Source organism: Schistocerca nitens, chromosome 2 (assembly GCF_023898315.1).
Source record: "Schistocerca nitens isolate TAMUIC-IGC-003100 chromosome 2, iqSchNite1.1, whole genome shotgun sequence".
NCBI lineage: Eukaryota > Metazoa > Arthropoda > Insecta > Orthoptera > Acrididae > Schistocerca > Schistocerca nitens.
This window is the reverse complement of record NC_064615.1, coordinates 942,296,753-942,318,639: the sequence shown is the minus strand read 5'-3', so window position 1 is coordinate 942,318,639 and position 21,887 is coordinate 942,296,753. Positions and strand designations below refer to the sequence as shown.

At 42.5% G+C, this 21,887-nt stretch overlaps 1 protein-coding gene across 1 annotated transcript in view; it reads right to left on the bottom strand.

The window, feature by feature from the left end:
• LOC126234719 (dehydrogenase/reductase SDR family member 11-like) overlaps nucleotides 1–21,643 on the bottom strand; it is a 63,465-nt gene extending 41,822 nt beyond the window's left edge. The window contains exons 1-3 of the mRNA XM_049943467.1: nucleotides 21,476–21,643; nucleotides 8,020–8,182; nucleotides 1,443–1,572 (exon numbers count right to left, since the gene is read on the bottom strand). Coding sequence (XP_049799424.1) covers nucleotides 1,443–1,572; nucleotides 8,020–8,182; nucleotides 21,476–21,613 — 431 coding nt within the window. The 5' untranslated portion in view covers nucleotides 21,614–21,643. The remainder of the gene's footprint in view (nucleotides 1–1,442; nucleotides 1,573–8,019; nucleotides 8,183–21,475) is intronic.
• Between the last annotated feature and the right edge of the window lie 244 nt (nucleotides 21,644–21,887).

Sequence of the window (21,887 nt, the reverse complement as noted above, 5' to 3'; positions counted from 1 at the left end):
TTGACCAACATTGTATCAATAAGTGTGTGCATTTGATTTCTTTGTTATTGTAATTACGATTATGAAAAATTTTAACAAATATGTATTGGCCAGTGCCCAAAAAAATTTGTAAAATTTTTTTGTGGGGAGCATGGGGGCTATGTAAGTAGGCTGTTTAGGTTTTTTTATTGGTAACGCCACCTCTGTATAAAAATCACTGGCTGTGCTGTGTGCAGTCTGTGGCTGCTTTTCATTGTTGTAATACTCGCCATTGTAGTGTTAGGCAGCTGGCTGTGAACAGCGCGTAACGTTGCGCAGTTGGAGGTGAGCCGCCAGCAGTGGTGGATGTGGGGAGAGAGATGGCGGAGTTTTGTAATTTGTCATGAATTGCTATATATATGATGATATCAAGGTAAATACATTGATTGTTCTCTATTAATATCTTTCATTTGCTAACTGTCCCTATCAGTAGTTAGTGCCTTCCATAGTTTGAATCTTTTATTTAGCTGGCAGTAGTGGCGCTCGCTGTATTGCAGTAGCTTGAGCAGCGAAGATTTTTGTGAGGTAAGTGATTTGTGAAAGGTATAGTTTAATGTTAGTCAGGGCCATTCTTTTGTAGGGATTTTTTTGAAAGTCAGATTGCGTTGCGCTAACAAAAATATTGTGCGTCAGGTTAAGCACAGTCGTGTAAAATTGTAGAAAGGGGACGTTTCACGGTGAACACGTTCACATACGGGTTCTCGAACGTCTCCGTGACCAAGGAGTGGATCTCTACCGTCGAGGAAGAAAACGACTGAGAGAACGTTCCGACCGTTGTTTACAAGAACTTAGTGACTACGTTGAAAACTAGCGTCATGTGTCTGTGTCACTGGAAGTGAAATTAAGAATTCAATGAAAGTTATTTTGCTTGCCATAATAATGTGTAAATCACTTTTTGAAGCGCTGTCGTACAGGGATCAAGAGAGAACAATAACTATGTAAGATCAGGAGGGAAGTGCTCGGATTGAGAAAGGCATAAGACAAGGATGCAGCGCGTCTCCTTAAGCAAAGCAAAGCACGTACAGCTTGCCACCAAAATACCTCGATACAAGATGCATGGCGTTTCTAAAAGGTCCAGGAAGTAAAATGTTTAGAAACATGAACTCATAAATGGCGACATTTTGGAGGGATATCAGCTGGATGGAAACTTGAAAATTGAATTTTTTGATAAAGACAAAAAAATGGCTCGGAGCACTATGGGACTTAACATCGATGGTCATCAGTCCCCTAGAACTTAGAACTACTTAAACCTAACCAACCTAAGGACAGCACACAACACCCAGCCATCACGAGGCAGAGAAAATCCCTGACCCCGCCGGGAATCGAACCCTGATAAAGACAGTTAAATCAGTAAGTCGCACATATACCACGTGACAGAAGGGGAGTCGGCTAAGACGTTACGTACTTGTTGTACTGAGCCCTACCTGCTGACGTGGATGATGAAGCCGTCGTCGACGCCTCTCCTCAGCATGTCCTGCACCGCCTCCCTGGTGCAGATGCTCAGACCCAACACGTTCACATCCAGGATGCGCTTCCAGTCTTGTGTCTTACCGGCTGCAAACACAAAGAATAGCGGTTTTCATAGGCAGAATGTTCACAGGAAAGAAGCAATATCGTAACTTACGTTTCGTTCACTAGCATTAGGCATTGTTCTAGTTTCCGTCCTTTCATAAAATTGCTAAAATTGTATTCAAAGACCCCCAGTCCCCTCAAAGGTGCCATTTGGCTTTCCCATTAATAGATAAAAAAATAAAAAGAGTGCAGAAAACGTAAATCTGGATGACCGGATGGGGACATTATCCCTACCTCTTCCCAGTGGGAATCACTGCGACATCTCACTCGGTACCAGAATACACTGGCAGTGTGTCTTTGAAAATACAATACAGAAAGAAAGAAACAGCATAAGAGTGCTACAGGAAATTTGGAAGAACTGATGAGCACGCCAGATTCAGAATTTAAAAGTAATAGGAAAAGTACATAAAGTATATCCGTAAAATAAGTAACGGAAAGACAGAGAATTAACTTACTAGATAATTAGATGTTTCCTGTCGTGCCTGAATCGACTGCTGTGTCAGTTCTTGAAGATTGCTGGGTGGAGACTGATATGAAAGCATATGTCTTCCCGCCGCCCCGGCCGCGGTGGCCGTGCGGTTCTAGGCGCTGCAGTCCGGAACCGCGGGACTGCTACGGTCGCAGGTTCGAATCCTGCCTCGGGCATGGATGTGTGTAATGTCCTTAGGTTAGTTAGGTTTAAGTAGTTCTAAGTTCTAGGGGACTGATGACCTACGATGTTAAGTCCCATAGTGCTCAGAGCCATTTGAACCATCTTCCCGCCGCATACCAGACATGCTCTACGGATGATGAATCAGGGGGCCAGGCAACCTAGTCCAAATGTGGTGTGAACTACTGTATGGCGTCTTGCTTACCTTGGTGGTCATGAATGGTATGGCAACATACTAGCGACCATACAAGCCGCCTTCAACAATTACCAGTTCCGTCCTACTGGCGGATTCAATAACTCCCAACACCATGATTTCAGGAGTTCCAGAAGTTATGAAACGTCCCCTTTGGAAAATTATGAATGACTGTGCTGGTAAACTTCTACGTTATTTGATACAGAGACAACTGAGTAAAACTGAACGTACTCAGACAGTTTTCTCTTTACTTATTCTGATCACTAAACTGACACACAATATTTTTACCGCAACGCAATCTGACTTTCAATATTCCCTACAAAAGAATCGCCTATACCTTTCATGAATCACTTAGCTCACAAAAATCTTCGTTACTCGAACCACTGCAATACAGCGAGCGGCAATACTGCCAGCTAAATAAAAGATTCTAACTACTGAAGGCACTAACTACTGATAGGCATAGTTAGCAAATGAAAGATTTTGATAGAGAACAAACAATGTATTTACCTTCATAATGTTCAAAAGTCATCATATGTATCTATCAATTCATGACAACCATCTTTACAAATTTCCTTTTTCTGGCGGACACACGTCCAGATTGTCCGCTTACAGTAACCTCTCAAAACTCTGCCATTTCTCTCTCCACATCCACCACTGCTGGCGGCTCACCTCCAACTGCGCAACGCTACGGGCTGTTCCCATCCAACTGCCCAACACCACACAAGCGAATATTCCAACAGTGAATCCAACCAGCTACAGACTGCACACAGCACAGTCAGTGATTTTCACACAGAGCGCTACGTGGCGTTACCAACATAAAAACTTAAACAGCCTATGTACAGCCTACCTACAAAGTTGGTTCTCGAGAATTGCAGTTTCCTGTGGTCTTCCAACAGGTCTTACAGGGCACCTGACTACCACAGTCAGGAGGAAGACTCTTTACTGAACAGCACAGAACACAAGTTCCCAGTTAACTATGTCTACACACTGTGTTTAGAAAACTTTCTATGGTTCCAGTGTAGCAAGTTCCTGCGCCACACTGACATACGGTTTGGCAACAGTGAGGGGACGTTAATGTACGAGTAAGCAATAACAGGAGAGCCTCCGCCTAGCACGCGCACAGTTTGTCTTCAACAATAAGTTGTTTTTAGACACGCAGTCCCAACTCAGACCTTTTTGGTGGTGGTAAGTTCCTATACGACCAAACTGCTGCGGTCATCGCTCCCTAGCCTTACACACTACTTAATCTCACTTAAACTAGCTTACACTAAGGACAACACACACACCTATGCCCGAGGGAGGACTCGAACCTCCGACGGGGGGAGCCACGGGAACTGTGGCAAGGCGCCTGAGACCACGCGGCTACCCCGCGCGGCACAGACCTTGTTGTGGCATATTTTGAGATTCATTTTTAGTTGCAATGGTGTATGCATTGTCCAGGTAATGTGTCGATTTTTCAGTAGGGATAAGTTTTTGCTGAAAGGAATAATGTTGAAGATGACTCAGTAACAGAAACAAGTAACAGTAACAAAAGTGCGAAAAATCCGATTGCAAGTTTAAATCTCGTGGAAGGAGTGCAAGCTACTGGAATATATCGTTAGTACCAAGAGAATTATTTACACTTTGGACTGAAGTTCACTGAACCTGAAAACAGTTCGTTATTACCAAGATGTGTCGTGTGTGAATAAAAACCTATGCAATGAATCCATAATCTCTAGTAAAATGAAAGGCATTTGAATAGCAAACATAGTCACTTATCTGGGAAAGACAAGAACTATTTTAGCCGAGTGATTTCATCAGCAGAAAAGCAAGCCAAAGCGGAGAGCAAATACTTCCGAAAAAGCACAAGTGGCTTGTTACAGACGTGCCGAAATGGTAGCGAAAAAATGCATCCCCATACTATTGCAGAGAATGTAATATTTCCTGCATGTAATAAAATAGTGAAATCGATGTTAGATGATGGCGCCGAGAAGGAAATATCTTTGATTCCATTGTCAAACGATACTGTTTCCAGCGGATTGATGATGTGTCTTCAGGCATCCAGTGCAATGTCCATGAAAACCTAAGCGACGGTCGTGTATTTTCACTACAGCTTGACGAGTTAACTTATATAAGTGAAAAATGTCACTGAGTTACATATGATTTGTTGATGAGGATTCGATTACTGAACGATTCCCTTCGTATACAGAACTGTCCTCACATGTGTATAATTCTATATCCAGCGAATTGGAACAAAACGGGCTATCCTAGACAAGCTGTCTTTCTGTTTGCACAGACGCTGCACCAGCTCTGACTGGGAAGATTCAATGGGTTTGTTGCAAAATTGTAACAATATTTCCCGTCCGAAGCTTCAACACCGTGCTTCATGCAGCGTGAGGCTCTGGTGGTGAAGACTGTCCCAACACAACTTAAAAGTGTTTTAGATTCAGTAATTAACTTGATAAATTTAGTTAAGCCTAGAGATCTTCAGACAAGGTTCCTCAAGCAGTTGCTCCACGAGGCGAGATATCGACATCACACTTTGGTTCAGCACACTGAGGTCCGCTGGTTGTCAAAAAGCAGAGTCCTGGAAAAATTTTGCGATTTGGCAAAAGAGCTTTTAGATATGTTTAGCATCGAAAAACCAGAATTTGCAGCTTAGTTAAATGACGAGGCGTGGTGGGCAAATGTAGCCTACTTGGCTGATATTTTACGCCATTTAAATAACCTGCAAGACGGTATGTAAGGAAAAGGAGAAAACGTTCTGAGGTCAAGTAATAAACTCACCGGGTTCTTAAAAGAAATTGGAATACGGCAATCACAAGTGGTAAAGAAAATCTAAGTTGTTTCCTCTTATTTTCGAGGTTGATTCAAACGGTGACATAATCTATGAAGTCATTTCAGATCACCTCTTGTTTCTTGAGAATAACATTGTACAATATGTTTCCTCCCTCGCTCTAGACAAATACGACTGGGTTCCAATCCTTATGCAATGTCTCCAGAATCCACCCCCAACCCTTTTCTGGAGGAAGAATAGCAGCTAGCAGAACTTCAGACAGGCAAACATTTCAACTACAATATGGTGAACTACCACTGATCAAGTTTTGGAAGTTGCTAAAGAAAAAGCACCCAGTAATGATGATTAGTGACAAAGTACACCGTTAACTCAAACACTGATTTATTAAAATACTTCCCTACGCGTAATTGGTGACGTCAAATATAAGCTCCACTATACAGACTGTTGATGCAGTTTATTAAGTGGTTTGGGTATCGACGTTTTCACATAAATACTCAAAGCCTCTCTCTGCGCAACATTTCTAATGCTTTTTCAAAATCTAAGAAATCTGGATATATTTTTAGGAGGAGATTAACACACTGGTACTTCTACAATTTGAAGTTTTTCTGTGATGTCCTTCCGTAACGAGTGACAACACTTTTGCTGTAAGTGTTGGAAAGTCTGAAAAGTGTTCAGTGAACAGTTATTGATCAAACAAAAAATTCTAAACTTAAGCAATAATCCACCATGCTTGACCACCTCTATATTAATCACATCAGGCCCTGTACATTTTTACATATATATATTTTTAATTTCATTGTTCATTTCCTGTAAGGCAATAAAATATGTGTTAACATATTTTTTCGTGATGACTGCTTGTCTCTGGATTACACCATAGGTCCTCGTAATGTTCTGGCCATTGTTCCTGACTTATTACAAGCAGAAACAGACGCCAGTTTCGTGGAAATTTATCGGCCTCTGTAGCTGGGGCCACTAACGCACGCCTGTGCCGTGGCGCTTTACCCTGAGCTAGCTGGTTCGAATCCTTGTGGTGGAGGAAATTTTCACCTCCAGTGTTTGTCCGGCTAGCAGGAAAAGGTACTGGCCTTAAGTTGCTGATCACCAGATTTTGCAACAATCTCGTGGATTTAATTCCAAACCTCTCCACAATGTCTCTTAAAGTGAGGACCTGTGACACCATTGACGGTGATCCGTTTGTCGCAGGGGGCATTAAGCTCAGTCATCTGCTTGATACTATTCAAGAGGAGTCGCCTATTCACCCATTCCCTTCTATCACTATCATACAACACAAAGATACCGGCACACTACACGCAGACTCATTACAGTCACCTACAGATGCAGATGAATAGGAAAAAGAATCCTGTAATGTTTGAATACTCCATTAGTAGTTTAGTGCTTGACACAGTCACGTCGATTAAATATTTGGGCGTAACATTGCAGAGGGATATGAAGTGGGACAAGCATGTAATGGCAGTTGTGGGGAAGGCGGATAGTCGTCTTCGGTTCATTGGTAGAATTTTGGGAAGATGTGGTTCATCTGTAAAGGAGACCGCTTATAAAACACTAATACGACCTATTCATGAGTACTGCTCCAGCGTTTGGGATTGAGGGAGGACATAGAAGCAATTCAGAGGCGGGCTGCTAGATTTGTTACTGGTAGGTTTGATCATCACGCGAGTGTTACGGAAATGCTTCAGGAACTCGGGTGGGAGTCTCTAGAGGAAAGGAGGCGTTCTTTTCGTAAATCGCTACTGAGGAAATTTAGAGAACCAGCATTTGCGGCTGACTGCACTACAATTTTTTGCCACCAATTTACATTTTGCGGAAAGACCACAAAGATAAGATAAGAGAGATTTGGGCTCGTACAGAGGCATATAGGCAGCCATTTTTCCCTCGTTCTGCTTGAGAGTGGAACAGGGAGAGAAAATGCTAGTTGTGGTACGAGGTACCCTCCGCCACGCACCGTATGGTGGACTGCAGAGTATGTATGTAGCTGTAGATGTAGATGTACAGTCAACAGATACCCATAAGAGAAGGAAATGACGCATTGTGCGCAGGGGAAGAAAACTTGTTGCAAATGGGATGTTGAATAAACCATCGGTACATGCCACACGACTCATTCTTTGTTTGTGGAAGAACCAAATAAAGAAACGATTTTTTAAAAAATTGAATGACGAATTGAATGATTTTTCAGAAATGAAACTAAAGAGAAATTTAATCGAAACAGAGAGAGTGGAAGCCTGAAGTTTTTCACGTAGTTGACGAAGACAACGTTGGAGATGTAATGTAAGCTTGGACTCGACAAGAATGACGAAAAAAGTCGGCGTGTGGTTAGCAAAGAAACCATCTCAGCATTTTTCGTAAGTAAGTTCGCGGAACCATGGAGAACCTGAACACGGGTTACTGGAAGGGGCTCTGAAAGTAGTCCCAACAGAACGTACATCCACACTAAGCCACGACTGTTTTTTTAATCCAAATTAAAAGGTTCTCCAGCGCATGGTAAGACGCTGGCCTCGTAATAGGAGATGAGCCCAAACCACCATCCGGTCTCCATGTTGAGCCTATGTTACTTGGTCAAATGTCAAAATTGTTCTTTTAACAATTTCATTCTCCATCCAGGCAGCTGTCAAAGCGACATAAAACATTGTCATTCTCGACTTTCAAAATCAATTTCATCTACTAACATGTCGCCATCAGATTTCAGAAGATGCGAGTATTTATCAGAAAAACTGGAGAATTGTGTTGCTTGATAGTTACACAAATTTCATGTTTTAATGTTGTAAATTTGGAGAAAAACACTCGACTACTTACTCGTCAAGTTGCAGTCGTTGCCCAAACCGGCGTTATTAATCAAAATGTCGACGCCAGACAAGTTTTCTCTGATCCACTTGAATGCTGACAGGACGCTTTCCTCATTGCTGACGTCACCCTCAATAGCGTAAAGTTTACCGGGGGCGTCCTTTAGCTCGAGAGCCTGAAAAGAAAGCGTAAATCCAGAAATTATTTCTCTTGACTGGAACTTGTGTCAACTACTCCATCTTTTCGGAAGAAAGATCTCGAGCCTGAAATAAAAGCATACATTGCTACAACTCATTCTCTTCCCTAAGACTGCTTTCCTACAGTAATAAATCAGTGGCACCACTCATTTCCCAAGGCCACACTACACCACAAGATTATAAACTCAAGTCAAGGAAATATCTATGGAAACAGTAATTTATGTAATACGCGGAAACGATCTAATGTCTACAGGAAAATGTTGGAGGAGAAGGTCTATGATATGTGTCAACTGATCCATAATCAGAAACCGTATGTGGTCTTTAGAAGACGAAGCTGCATTTTGGAAAGATGTCGGTTGTGTCCAGTTTGGTAATCGGTTCTGCAGCCAAGTGATGTACTGAAAAGCGGTATCTGTGCACTATGTATGCATTGATCATGGATTACTTTTGGATAATTGTGTCCATATGCAAAAATGTGAGAAATTTTTAGAGGGAGCGTGAGTAGACAAATTAATGAAGGTCCTTCATTGAGGAAAGACGTTACTACAATTAAAATTAAGGTCAATAAGTAAGATGTAAAGTGGTGGATGCGAGAAATGTCACGAAAAGTTATCGTCTCTTCGTCAATGATAAATACATCAAAAGAAGGCGTCGTATTATCAATAGGAACGAACAGCTGTTTACCAGTGCAGATCATCATCATCATCTTGGACAATTTCCAGCCTCTGGCCGGGTCTGTATGGAACATAGGCCTCTCCACCGTCTTCTGTCTTGCCACCATCTCTCCGTCTTCACCTCGGTCCAGTCTTCTCCTTTCTTCTGGACGCATTCCTCTACTCCTTTCAGCCATCTGTCTCTCATTCTTCCTCTTGGTCTCTTTCCTTCCATTTTCATCTCGTGCATCCTCCTGGGTATCCTCTTCTCCTCCATTCTCTCAACGTGTCCATACCATCTCAGCCTTGATTGCTCTATCTCCTCCTGTAATGGTTCCACCTTCATTAACTCTCTGATTCTCTCATTTCTTAACCTGTCTATCTTTGTCACTCCAGCACTGTTTCTCAAGAATTTCATCTCACTAGCTTGTATTTTGCTTTTCTCTCTTCCTTTCATAACCCAGGTTTCTGATGCATATGTCAGGATTGGGACATAGTATGACCGGTATATAACCGTTTTACTGATTTGGGGTACATCCTTGCTCCATATCAAGCTTCTGACACTCTTCCGAAATGCATCTGCTTTTCTCTCCCGCTCGTTTATTTCTCTGTCTTTTTTCCACCTTCCTGTGTCAGGCTTCCTAGGTACTTGAAACTCTCCTCTCTCCTCAATCGTTTCTCACCAACTTTTATTCCAGTTGTTCCTCTCTCCGTCTTTCTTGTTGTGATAATCATCTCACTCTTACTTATACTAAATTTCATCCCATATTCTTGTACTGTTTGTTCCCATTCGTCCAACCACTCTTGTACTTCCTCCTCCTTATTCCCCCAAATCATCAGATCATCTGCAAACACCATAGGTTTCATCTTCCTTTCACTAATTACTTGTGCTACTGTACTCGTTATATCATCCATCACTACAATGAATAGTAATGGTGAAAGTGCCCTTCCCTGCCTCAGGCCATTCTTGTGTTCAATCCAAGCTGATCTCTCTCCTCCCACTTTCACACAGGTGACACTTCTGTCGTACATTTCCCTTATCCTCCAAATAATCTGTTTTGCTACACCTCTGTTCTACAGGGCTTTCCACACTTTGCTTCTACGTACAGTACACAATCATACGCTTTTTCAATGTCCAGGAAGGTCATTAGTAGATCTATTCCATATTCATAGTGCCGTTCCTGCAGTTGTCTTACAGCAAAAATTAGATCCATCATGGAACCCCCTGTTCTGAAGCCATGTTGCTCTTCTCTCATTCATCCTTCTAATTTTGCCTGAATTCATGCTTCCAAAATTTTCTCAAAAATCTTTGCATAATGACTTATCAGAGTTATCCCCCGATAGTTCTTGCTCTCTTTTCTATTTCCATTATTAAAGATTGGGACAATTATTCGCTTCTTCCAGTCTTCTGGGATCATCTTCTGACTCCACACAATTTTCATTACTCGATATAGCCATTGTATCCCCACCTCTTCTGCTGCTCTCACCATCTCTACACTTAGCTCATCCATACCTGGTGACTTCCCTCACTTCATCTTGCCTAATGCCTCTTCCACTTCTCCTCATGTAAGTTCTTTTTTCTCCTCCGCTTGTTCCTCCTCATCCAGGTCCCCATTCTGGTTCAGGAGTTCTTCAAAATACTCCTTCCACATATTCTTGAGTTCCTCCTTATTCTCTACATCTTGTCCACTTTAGTTCACCATTTGAGCATAATCTGTCGTACTGTTCTTCCTCTTAGTCATACCATATAACACATTTTTTGAACCTTCACTATCCTCCTCTATCATTCTGGTCCACTGTTCCATCCACTTTCTTCTTTCCTCCGCCACCAGTCTTTTTGCTTCTTTCTTTCTTGCCTGATACTCTTCCCTTGTCTCTACTGTTCTCTTCTGAAACCATACCCTAAAGGCTGTGTTCTTCTTTTGTACTATATCCTTTGTTTTATCATTCCACCAGCGTGTTTATTTCCATCCCTTTTTGTTGCTTGTCCTCCCACATATTGCTTCCGCCGCACTTACTAATGTTCCCTTGAGTCTTCCCCATTCCTCTTCTACCGTTTTCGGTTCATCTTTTGGGATGCTTTCCTTTACTACTTGTAGGTACTGTAGCCTGCTTTCTTCCTCCTTCAACTTCCATACCCTTATACATCTTTTCTGGTTTTCTGTCCATTTATTATCCTTAGTCCCTCTCAGGTTCATTACCAGCAAACGGTGGTCGCTATCCAAGGCCTCTGATGGTAATACTTTAATGTCAATGACGTTCCTATTCATCTCACTATCATACAGGAAGTAGTCAACTATCGACTTTCTCTTGAAGCCTTGACTGCACCAGGTAATCTTGTGGCTATCCCTTTCCCCGAGCGGTTCTGGCGCTACAGTCTGGAACCGCGCGACCGCTACGGTCGCAGGTTCGAATCCTGCCTCGGGCATGGATGTGTGTGTTGTCCTTAGGTTAGTTAGGTTTAAGTAGTTCTAAGTTCTAGGGGACTTATGACCTCAGCAGTTGAGTCCCATAGTGCTCAGAGCCATTTGAACCATTTGAACCTTTCCCTGAACCAAGAGTTCCCAACCAGCAAGCCATTCCTTTGACAGAGTTCCTCATTTCGGCGGCTCCAACCCTCTGGTCCAAGCACACTTTCGCAGCCTTGTCTTTCCCTTCCAACGTGTGCATTTAAATACCCCAATACTATCATATTCTTCCTTCCCATCTGCTTCTATATTTCCTCCTCAGACTCTTGCTTCTCCTCAGAAGTGCAACCCATTTGCAGTACATACACTTGTATTACCTCTATGGTCGTCCCCTTGAGTGATATTTTTGTCTTCATCAAGCTATCACTTATTCTCTTCACTTCCTCTTTTGATCCATCTCTTACTACTATTCCGACTCCATTTCTCCTTCTCTCCTCATTTACACTCCAGTGGAGTCGGTAGCCTTTCCTCAGTTCTCTCCTTCCTTCTCCTTTCCATTTCGTTTCAGCTAACCCCAATAGGTCTAACTTCCTTCTTTCCATCATGTCTACCATCTCCTCCACCTTTCCAGTCAATGTTTGTATATTTAATGTGTAATGCACACTAAGGGAGAGTCACTCTTACATCAAGAATCTACAGATACAATGAAACACGTGAGCCAAAGGGAACTCTTTAGCAACAAACTGATAATAGTACCACACAGTTATTCAGAAGTCCCTAGTGTTTTTAGACCAATGCTTGTGGAAACCAACTGATTCGGTATCTGTCGATGCCCACTTTTAGATGGATTCCATGAGACTTAAAAATTTAAGTAGTTTATTGAATATAGAACTGATGGTTTTTCAAAGTGCCAAAAATAATGTTAGAGCTGAAGGACGTGGACAAGTTGTAATTAGTGAAATACCTAACCAGAGTAGCTGTCACCAAATCATGTCAAAATTATCCACATTCGTAGTAATTTCCAGAAAACAGGCCTTCTCAGTGGTGGAATAATTCTTCACCTAATACTGTAAAATTCTCACCTAACCACAAGTGCGGCAATTTTCAATTACCCTCAGCCCATGCAACATAGCATATGAAAGAGAGATACGACTGTCATGTTTAAATTTTTTGCGTAGCAAACATGCAGCACTGGGGAAATCAGTTATTTAAATAATGATATGTTAAATATCTTACGTTTCCAGATAACACTCACGTACGATCTTCTGCTGTATTGTGGTAATATAATGTTAGAAGGTGCTACTAAAAAAAATTTCAAAAATAGGTTATACTATGTGTGAATAGTGAAAATATTGAAGTGCGTATCACTGTCAGATACCGTCTCCTGCACAAATTATCTTACCACTTAGTTTACAGGCTCTTGCTTGTTTATCCCACAATGTTCTATGACGACTGTCGTGTGTTGGTTCGCGAGCTCATCAAGAAAAAAATAACGAATCTGATATCAAATAAAAACCCTAACTTCAGTGCAGATTGCAATATTACTCTTCCATAAGGAGTAATTGTCTTTCAATATCCCTGCCTAGTTGCACGTTCAACATACCTGGGCATGATGCAATACTCTAAGCTTCCGAGAGAACATAAACATCACTGTAATGTTCGATTATTATCATAATGGAATATGCTGTGTAACAATATACATAAGATACAAAGATTATCTATGAGGTAGTTTTATACGGTTGTATAAAATAGTCTTGCCGTGTGTATTTCATTCAATTGCATAAACTGAAATACAGTGCAGTTCACAAAAGTTTATCACCAATGAAAGTTCAACGATTTCTCGTGAATTTTCACAGCATCATTCTGAAATTAAGAAATGGCTGGTTAAATTAAAATACAACCGTACATCTTTCGAGAATTATTCACGTGAAGAGCTTATCGTGATAGGCACCATAGACGAAATCATCGGAAATGTGTTAGATCTGGTAGTGAACCAATTATGTTTGAAACATAATAACAAAAGTACAGAATAGTTTATAGGAAGAGTTAACTGTGAGAAAGCATAGTGCAAGATGAGACAGACATTGTTAGAATATTGACCAGAGTAAAATGCGAAAACGAATTTTACAGCATTTCAGAGAGAAATAACCGATTTTTATGAGGCTGCTTGTTATGATGAACGACTGATTCTGTCACTTCACTGTGCAAACGAAACACGAATCACAGTGATCGCCAAAACTGGCAGTTAGGCGAGATTTTTTTTGTATTCGTTTCCAAAAGTAGTGTAGAATGGTGAAGTAGTATGTGCCAGTTATTTGAGAAGTTTTCTGTGCCATCTAGCTAAGGAAAGATAAATAAATAAAGAAACTGTGACACGACAACACAGTCATCGAATCAGAGTGTCTTTATGTGGCTGAAACACTTATTTTAAACAGAATGAGATACATAAGGAAACCAAAAGAGAGAACAAAGGTAATTAGGAAAATTTTAGGTCCAAATTATAATTAAAAAAGAACATATAGACTAAGAGCAAATAAAGATATTTGGAGGTACATTTATTCAAATATCAAATAAAAACGGTGGCTCCAGTTCTACGGGCATATTAAAAGAATGGTACCATACTAGTTGTGGAATGTCAAGAAATTCGCTGTTAAGCTAAAATTTAAATAATAAAACGGATTGGAGTAGTAAAGAAAGACTCGAAGGAAGCTGGAATAATACAACTGATAATTTAGAAAAATACATTTTTGGGCAGAAAACGCAAGCCAAGATAGTGGGTCCAGCAGGAAAACCCAAGAAGATCGGAAAGACTTGGTGCGACGAATGGGAAAGTGCCCATTCGGAGGGAATGAAAGTGGTACAGGCTCGGAGAAAACCTAAATCAAAACTCTAAAAATACTCTCTGTTGTACATCGCGTGATCCATTAGGGCCCAAGAATAAAGAACCTTTTACTTTTTCGTGGTCTTATCACATACCTTCATGGTCGGCATATTATTCTGGATTTGACAATGTTAATGGTAGAGGGCGGCCGGATGCACTATCTGCCTAACCCCTCCCCCCTATCCCTTCGCCAAATCGCCACCACCGCTTGTAATGTTATGTGTGCCTCACTGTTTTTTTTTTTTTCTTGAACTAATTTGTGCCTGATTTAATTCTGAGAAGCTCAGTAATGTATGTAAATACCAAAAATGTAAATGTGATTCAAAAGTACTTGAAGTGAAGTGAAGCGCAGCTGGACAGCAAGAAACTCTTTAGCGCGCAATCCCCGCAACGATAGTATTAGAGAATCTTTGAGTATGGACTCTAAAAAGAAAAAAAATATATTAAAAAAGACTGTTAATCTATATCTTGTGGAAAGAGGACGTGTTGCTAGGCCGTCGCTCAGAACGTATTGTTATATTTAATGAAAACTGATATTCTAGTGATAAAACCGAGTGAAGTATGTGTAACAGTTGCCAAACATTTATTCGTACAAAATTTTTGGAAGTGAAGACTAGAAATATCTTGTTTTTGGAAAAGGAGCGGAACTTCATTGTCGTTGCCGTCTATCAGTCGACAGAATTGTAACTGTACAAAGCTCACTAAAATACAGGAAAAGAAATGCATTCTCTATAGTTTACATTCAATAAGTAACAACCTCTCATAATTTATTAATTACAGTAATTGGATTATGTTCTTGTACAATAGTATGGTGCTCAACTCCACTAACCAATTTTGATGTAGCAGGACGTGTAGTTTGAAGGAAGTTTGTGTGTCAACCAATCTCCTTTCCTCACGGAAAACAGATTGCTCTTTGATCTTACTTACTTACAACAGTGGTCCCTTAGGTATGAAAAGATACGAAAACTTGGGCTCAAAGCTATCCGCAATAAGGCCAAGTAACTAACAGAGTCGTATTTTAAACCTTAAACAACAATAACTTCCTCCGAATTGCAATACGTCAACAACTGGTGCAGAAGCTGATCATTCAAGGAGGCAGCAACCAAAAATTCAGGTACCAGTTACGACTTAAAGTAAAAATCTCAATCAAAACCATCTCTCTCTCTCCAAACACATATTTAAAATTCATAATATTATTTTTTTTTAAAAATGTCATATTACACGCTCTCTCCCAGGACGGAATTCGTATGTCCCATCTGTCTGCATCTAGTGCTGTCCTACGTGAAAGTATGATGCAAATGTTTACTGAGGCGTCCCATCTAGTCGAATGTGAGAAACCGCCTAAAAGTCACGTCAAGGCTTGCCGGCATACCGATGCTCGCCGTTGATACGCCGGGTCGATGCGATCGGGGGGACGGTGCGCCGTCCGAGTCCCGGAAGCACCGTGAAAACGCATGTGTGTAGGCGGGCGGATCATCGCGAACGTTGCATGGGGGCTTAATTAATATATAATGAAAATAATTTTAATTTTTTGATTCAGTAGCTGTCTGTTCGGTTACGAAGTCTCGTAACGGTTGGCCCTGACAAGTATTATTACGCTATCTGACTGCATAGAACAATAACAAAGAATGAAATGGAAATTTTAACACAATTAATTAATTAAGTCCCCAGCAACTATAAAACCTACGAAACCAAAGCACAAGTGTAACTGTTCTGCGTGTGGAAGTATAACTCAACGTACGCATCTGGCACGGTTCTTCTTCAACAACACAAGAAATTTTAAATATCATTTATACTGAATTAATTAAAGAAAATAAAAATACCATAATTACTCAAGAGAACCAGAATTACACTCTAATCCAAGAACACAAGCCAGATGCTTTGTTGACTGAACCTGTAATGACGCATTATTTAAAACATGGAAATAATGAAAAATAAATCAAGTTTCGTTACCTTCATATATTGACCAAAATCACTCTAATCATTACAATATATCTCCACACCGACTCGCTATTACCACATCTCAACAAGAACTTTTCAGTATCACATCTCAGCAAGCACTCCCTACTATCACATCTGAACACGAACTGACTACTACGAGTCCTCCACAAGCACTGCCCACCACGAGTTCTCAATAATCACTGCCAGTGGAGGCGGCAGAACAATGCTCTCTAGCGATCTCTGGCGCTGTGGCTCAGTGTAGCCACCTTTCAACGTAAGAAATAACAATAAAAAAATTATCAATAAAAATTTGAGAATTCATAAACTGCACTATGCTCCAAGCCTTCGATGTACTGTCTGTCGAGAAACAGCAGCTGTCAGCGGCGGGCACCTATGAAGTAGTCGTTCAGCTGAGCCGCAGCTGACCTGTTACTGATAAATGGTGAACTTCTACTGTGTCCGTGCACCGTCACCAGTGCCTTGAGATTAACCCTGTGGTGCTTTAAATGCCGCTCAAGCCGCAGTCCATGTCACCGCCCCTTCAGTGTGGTCAGCGGAAAGGGTTTCAGATCGCGATTCTCTGACGCAACTTTGTGCACTTAACCAAGACTCTACAAACTGCTGGTGAAGAAACTACAAACACGTCTATCGTTTCACGTTTCTAACGCATTCTTAACTCCTTTGCTTATCTGTGAATAAAGTGTCTGCTGATTCAAATGGCTCTGAGCACTATGGGACTCAACTGCTGAGGTCATTAGTCCCCTAGAACTTAGAACTAGTTAAACCTAACTAACCTAAGGACATCACAAACATCCATGCCCGAGGCAGGATTCGAACCTGCGACCGTAGCGGTCTTGCGGTTCCAGACTGCAGCGCCTTTAACCGCACGGCCACTTCGGCCGGCCAAGTGTCTGCTGAAGCACACCGTTCTCCTCCCATGCACAGAGACGTCTTTTGAATAAAACTTGACAGCCACGCCAATACGTGTCCACGAGTGGTGGAGGGGGGGGGGGGGTGGAGGAGGGGAGGGCGGTGGCAAGAGCACCTGCCCCTCACACTGCCCCCATCCCAGTTTGTATAACAGTTTTTTTCATATGCTGAGTGGATAACCACCAATTCTCTTCAATACAATAAGTTTTTTGTATTACATATATAATTTAGTTCTTATGGCGTGACATGTCTCGAAACTGACAAATTCATTTATACCAAAAATGGCTATTTTAGAGCTTTGCTTCTCTCCCTCTCCCCTTGCCCCCACAACTGAAAAATTTCTGCTGATGCCCTTGACACTCCCATCCTTGGCTTTCCATTTATACTTTCATTCTATTACCTGTAAGTGGTGTACCTGAGCAGTTCACTGTACATTTACTGTGTACACCAGACTGTACAGAGCTCTCTTTCCTTCAAATCAGTGGGTATGGCGATAGCAAATTGACAGCCTTTGTCTACATCTACATCTACATTTATACACCACAAGCCACCCAACGGTGTGTGGCGGAGGGCACTTTACGTGCCACTGTCATTACCTCCCTTTCCTGTTCCAGTCGCGTATGGTTCACGGGAAGAACGACTGCACGCGCTCGAATCTCTCTAATTTTACATTCGTGATCTCCTCGGGAGGTATAAGTAGGGGGAAGCAATATATTCGATACCTCATCCAGAAACGCACCCTCTCGAAACCTGAACAGCAATTACACCGCGATGCAGAGCGTCTCTCTTGCAGAGTCTGCCACTTGAGTTTGCTAAACATCTCCGTAACGCTATCACGCTTACCAAATAACCGTGTGACGAAACGCGCCGCTCTTCTTTGGATCTTCTCTATCTCCTCCGTCAATCCGATCTGGTACGGATCCCACACTGATGAGCAATACTCAAGTATAGGTCTAACGAGTGTTTTGTAAGCCACCTCCTTTGTTGATGGACTACATCTACATTTATACACCACAAGCCACCCAACGGTGTGTGGCGGAGGGCACTTTACGTGCCACTGTCATTACCTCCCTTTCCTGTTCCAGTCGCGTATGGTTCACGGGAAGAACGACTGCACGCGCTCGAATCTCTCTAATTTTACATTCGTGATCTCCTCGGGATGTATAAGTAGGGGGAAGCAATATATTCGATACCTCATCCAGAAACGCACCCTCTCGAAACCTGAACAGCAATTACACCGCGATGCAGAGCGTCTCTCTTGCAGAGTCTGCCACTTGAGTTTGCTAAACATCTCCGTAACGCTATCACGCTTACCAAATAACCGTGTGACGAAACGCGCCGCTCTTCTTTGGATCTTCTCTATCTCCTCCATCAATCCGATCTGGTACGGATCCCACACTGATGAGCAATACTCAAGTATAGGTCTAACGAGTGTTTTGTAAGCCACCTCCTTTGTTGATGGACTACATTTTCTAAGGACTCTCCCAATGAATCTCAACCTGGCACCCGCTTTACCGACAATTAATTTTATATGACCATTCCACTTCAAATCGTTCCGTACGCATACTCCCAGATATTTTACAGAAATAACTGCTACCAGTGTTTGTTCCGCTATCATATAATCATACAATAAAGGATCCTTCTTTCTATGTATTCGCAATACATTACATGTGTCTATGTTAAGGGTCAGTTGCCACTCCCTGCACCAAGTGCCTATTCGCTGCAAATCTTCCTGCATTTCGCTGCAATTTTCTAATGCTGCAACTTCTCTGTATGCTACAGCATCATCCGCGAAAAGCCGCATGGAACTTCCGACACTATCTACTAGGTCATTTATATATATTGTGAAAAGCGATGGTCCCATAACACTCCCCTGTGGTACGCCAGAGGTTACTTTAACGTCTGTAGACGTCTCTCCATTGAGAACAATATGCTGTGTTCTGTTTGCTAAAAACTCTTCAACCCAGCCACACAGCTGGTCTGATATTCCGTAGGCTCTTACTTTGTTTATCAGGCGACAGTGCGGAACTGTATCGAACGCCTTCCGGAAGTCAAGGAAAATGGCATCTACCTGAGAGCCTGTATCTAGTATTTTCTGGGTCTCATGAACAAATAAAGCGAGTTGGGTCTCACACGATCGCTATTTCCGGAATCCATGTTGATTCCTACTGAGTAGATTCTGGGTTTCCAGAAATGACATGATACGCGAGCAAAAAAGATGTTCTAAAATTCTACAACATATCGATGTCAGAGATATAGGCCTATAGTTTTGCGCATCTGCTCGACGACCCTTCTTGAAAACTGGGACTGCCTGTGCTCTTTCCCTATCATCTGGAACCTTCCGTTCCTCTAGAGACTTGCGGTACACGGCTGTTAGAAGGAGGGCAAGTTCTTTCGCGTACTCTGTGTAGAATTGAATTGGTATCCCGTCAGGTCCAGGGGACTTTCCTCTGTTGAGTGATTTCAGTTGCTTTTCTATTCCTTGGACACTTATTTCGATGTCAGCCATTTTTTCGTTCGTGCGAGGATTTGGAGAAGGAACTTCAGTGCGGTCTTCCTCTGTGAAACAGATAATCCAAGTTTTGTTGGATACAGAAATGTGAAATGCGCTATGGAATCAGTAGAGTGTGTCCATGATGTCTCTGACGTGCCATATTTACTCCTCAAATTTTTTTTTGTGAATTCTCTTTACTCAGTCACTTGAAGACTTCAGCCCCACGTGATACCTCACACAATGTAGCAGTGGTGAAGACGAGGTTCCACAAAAATCTCTTCTGCAATATTTACAGAACTACATTAAAAATGAATACTCCACTCTGCAGAGGAATGTTCTCTGTTTTGAAACTACTTCGCACATTAAAACTGTATGCTGGATAGCCCAGCTGGCAAAAGTCTCCAAAAGGCATAACTTCGGATTAGAGTCCAGGTTGGACACGTACTTTTAATGTGAGAGGACATTTCAAAATACTGCACACTCCGGTGCAGTGTGAAAGGCAGTTCGCTGTGAATAAATATACACTACTGGCCATTAAAATTGTTACACCACGAAGATGACATGCTACAGACGCGAAATTTAACCTACAGGAAGAAGATGCTGTGATATGCAAATGATTAGCTTTTCAGAGTATTCACACAAGGTTGGCGCCGGTGGCGACACCTACAACGTGCTGACATGAGGAAAGTTTCCAACCGGTTTCTCATACACAAACAGCAGTTGACCGGCGTTGCCTGGTGAAACGTTGTTGTGATGCCTCGTGTAAGGAGGAGAAATGCGTACCATCACGTTTCCGACTTTGATAAAGGTCTGATTGTAGCCTATCACGATTGCGGTTTATCGTATCACGATATTGCTGCTCGCATTGATCGAGATCCACTGACTGTTAGCTGAATATGGAATCGGTGGGTTCAGGAGGGTAATACGGAACGCCGTGCTGGATCCCAAAGGCCTCGTATCACTAGCAGTCGAGATGACAGGCATCTTATCTGCATGGCTGTAACGGATCGTGCAGCCACGTTTCGATCCCTGAGTCAACAGATGGGGACGTTTGCAAGACAACAACCATCTGCACGAACAGTTCGACGACGTTTGCAGCAGCATGGACAATTATCTCGCAGACCATGGCTGCGGTTACCCTTGACACTATATCACAGACAGGAGCGCCTGCGATGGTGTACTCAACGACGAACCTGGGTGCACGAATGGTAAAACGTCATTTTTTCGGATGAATCCAGGTTCTGTTTACAGCATCATGATAGTCGCATCCGTGTTTGGCGACATCGCGGTGAACGCATATTGGAAGCGTGTATTCGTCATCGCCGTATTGGCGTATCACCCGGCGTGATGGTATGGGGTGCCATTGGTTACACGTCTCGGTCACATCTTGTTCGCATTGACGGCACTTTGAACACTGGACGTTACATTTCAGAAGTGTTACGACCCGTGGCTCTACCCTTCATTCGATCCCTGCGAAACCCTACATTCCAGCAAGATAATGCACGTCCGCATGTTGCAAGTCCTGTGCGGTTATTTCTGGATACAGAAAATGTTCGTCTGCTGCCCTGGTCAGCACATTCTCCAGATCTCTCACCAATTGAAAATGTCTGGTCAATGGTGGCCGAGCAACTGGCTCGTCACAATACGCCAGTCACTACTCTTGATGAACTGTGGTATCGTGTTGAAGCTGCATGGACAGCTGTACCTGTATACGCCTTCCAAGCTCTGTTTGACTCAATGCCCAGGCGTATCAAGGCCGTTATTACGGCCAGAGGTGGTTGTTCTGGGTACTGATTTCTCAGGATCCATGCACCCAAATTGCTAGAACATGTAATCACATGTCAGTTCTAGTATAATATATTTGTCCAATGAATACCCGTTTATCATCTGCATCTCTTGTTGGTGTAGCAATTGTAATGGCCAGTAGTGTAGAATTACGGATAAACTCCCTACAAGAAGCCTACCTTGACCCTGTCGACTCTCCTTGCGAGTCCGACCACCTTGAGCCCCTTCCTGAGCAGCGCCTGCACGATGGCGGCTCCTATGCCGGAGCTGGCGCCCGTTACCAGGGCAACGCGACCGGCGTACGTCTCTATACCCATCGTTGCCACTGAATGCGTCGCCTGCTGCCGTGTCCTCTCTGACTGCTGCGGAGAAGCGCAACTCGCTTTTTATAGTCTTGGCCTCCAGCTGCCTCGCAAATGTGCTTCGTCACAACATTCCCCCCTCCACTTTCGTTTCCTACACGTGATACATGGCAGATGCGCCACAGCAACGTGCGGAACCGCAACCGCCTGCAGATAGGCAACCGAATCTCCCACATATGATCAATCCTCCTTATCGCGCCCCTTCATTTTAGTTTTGAGTCTCAGCGAT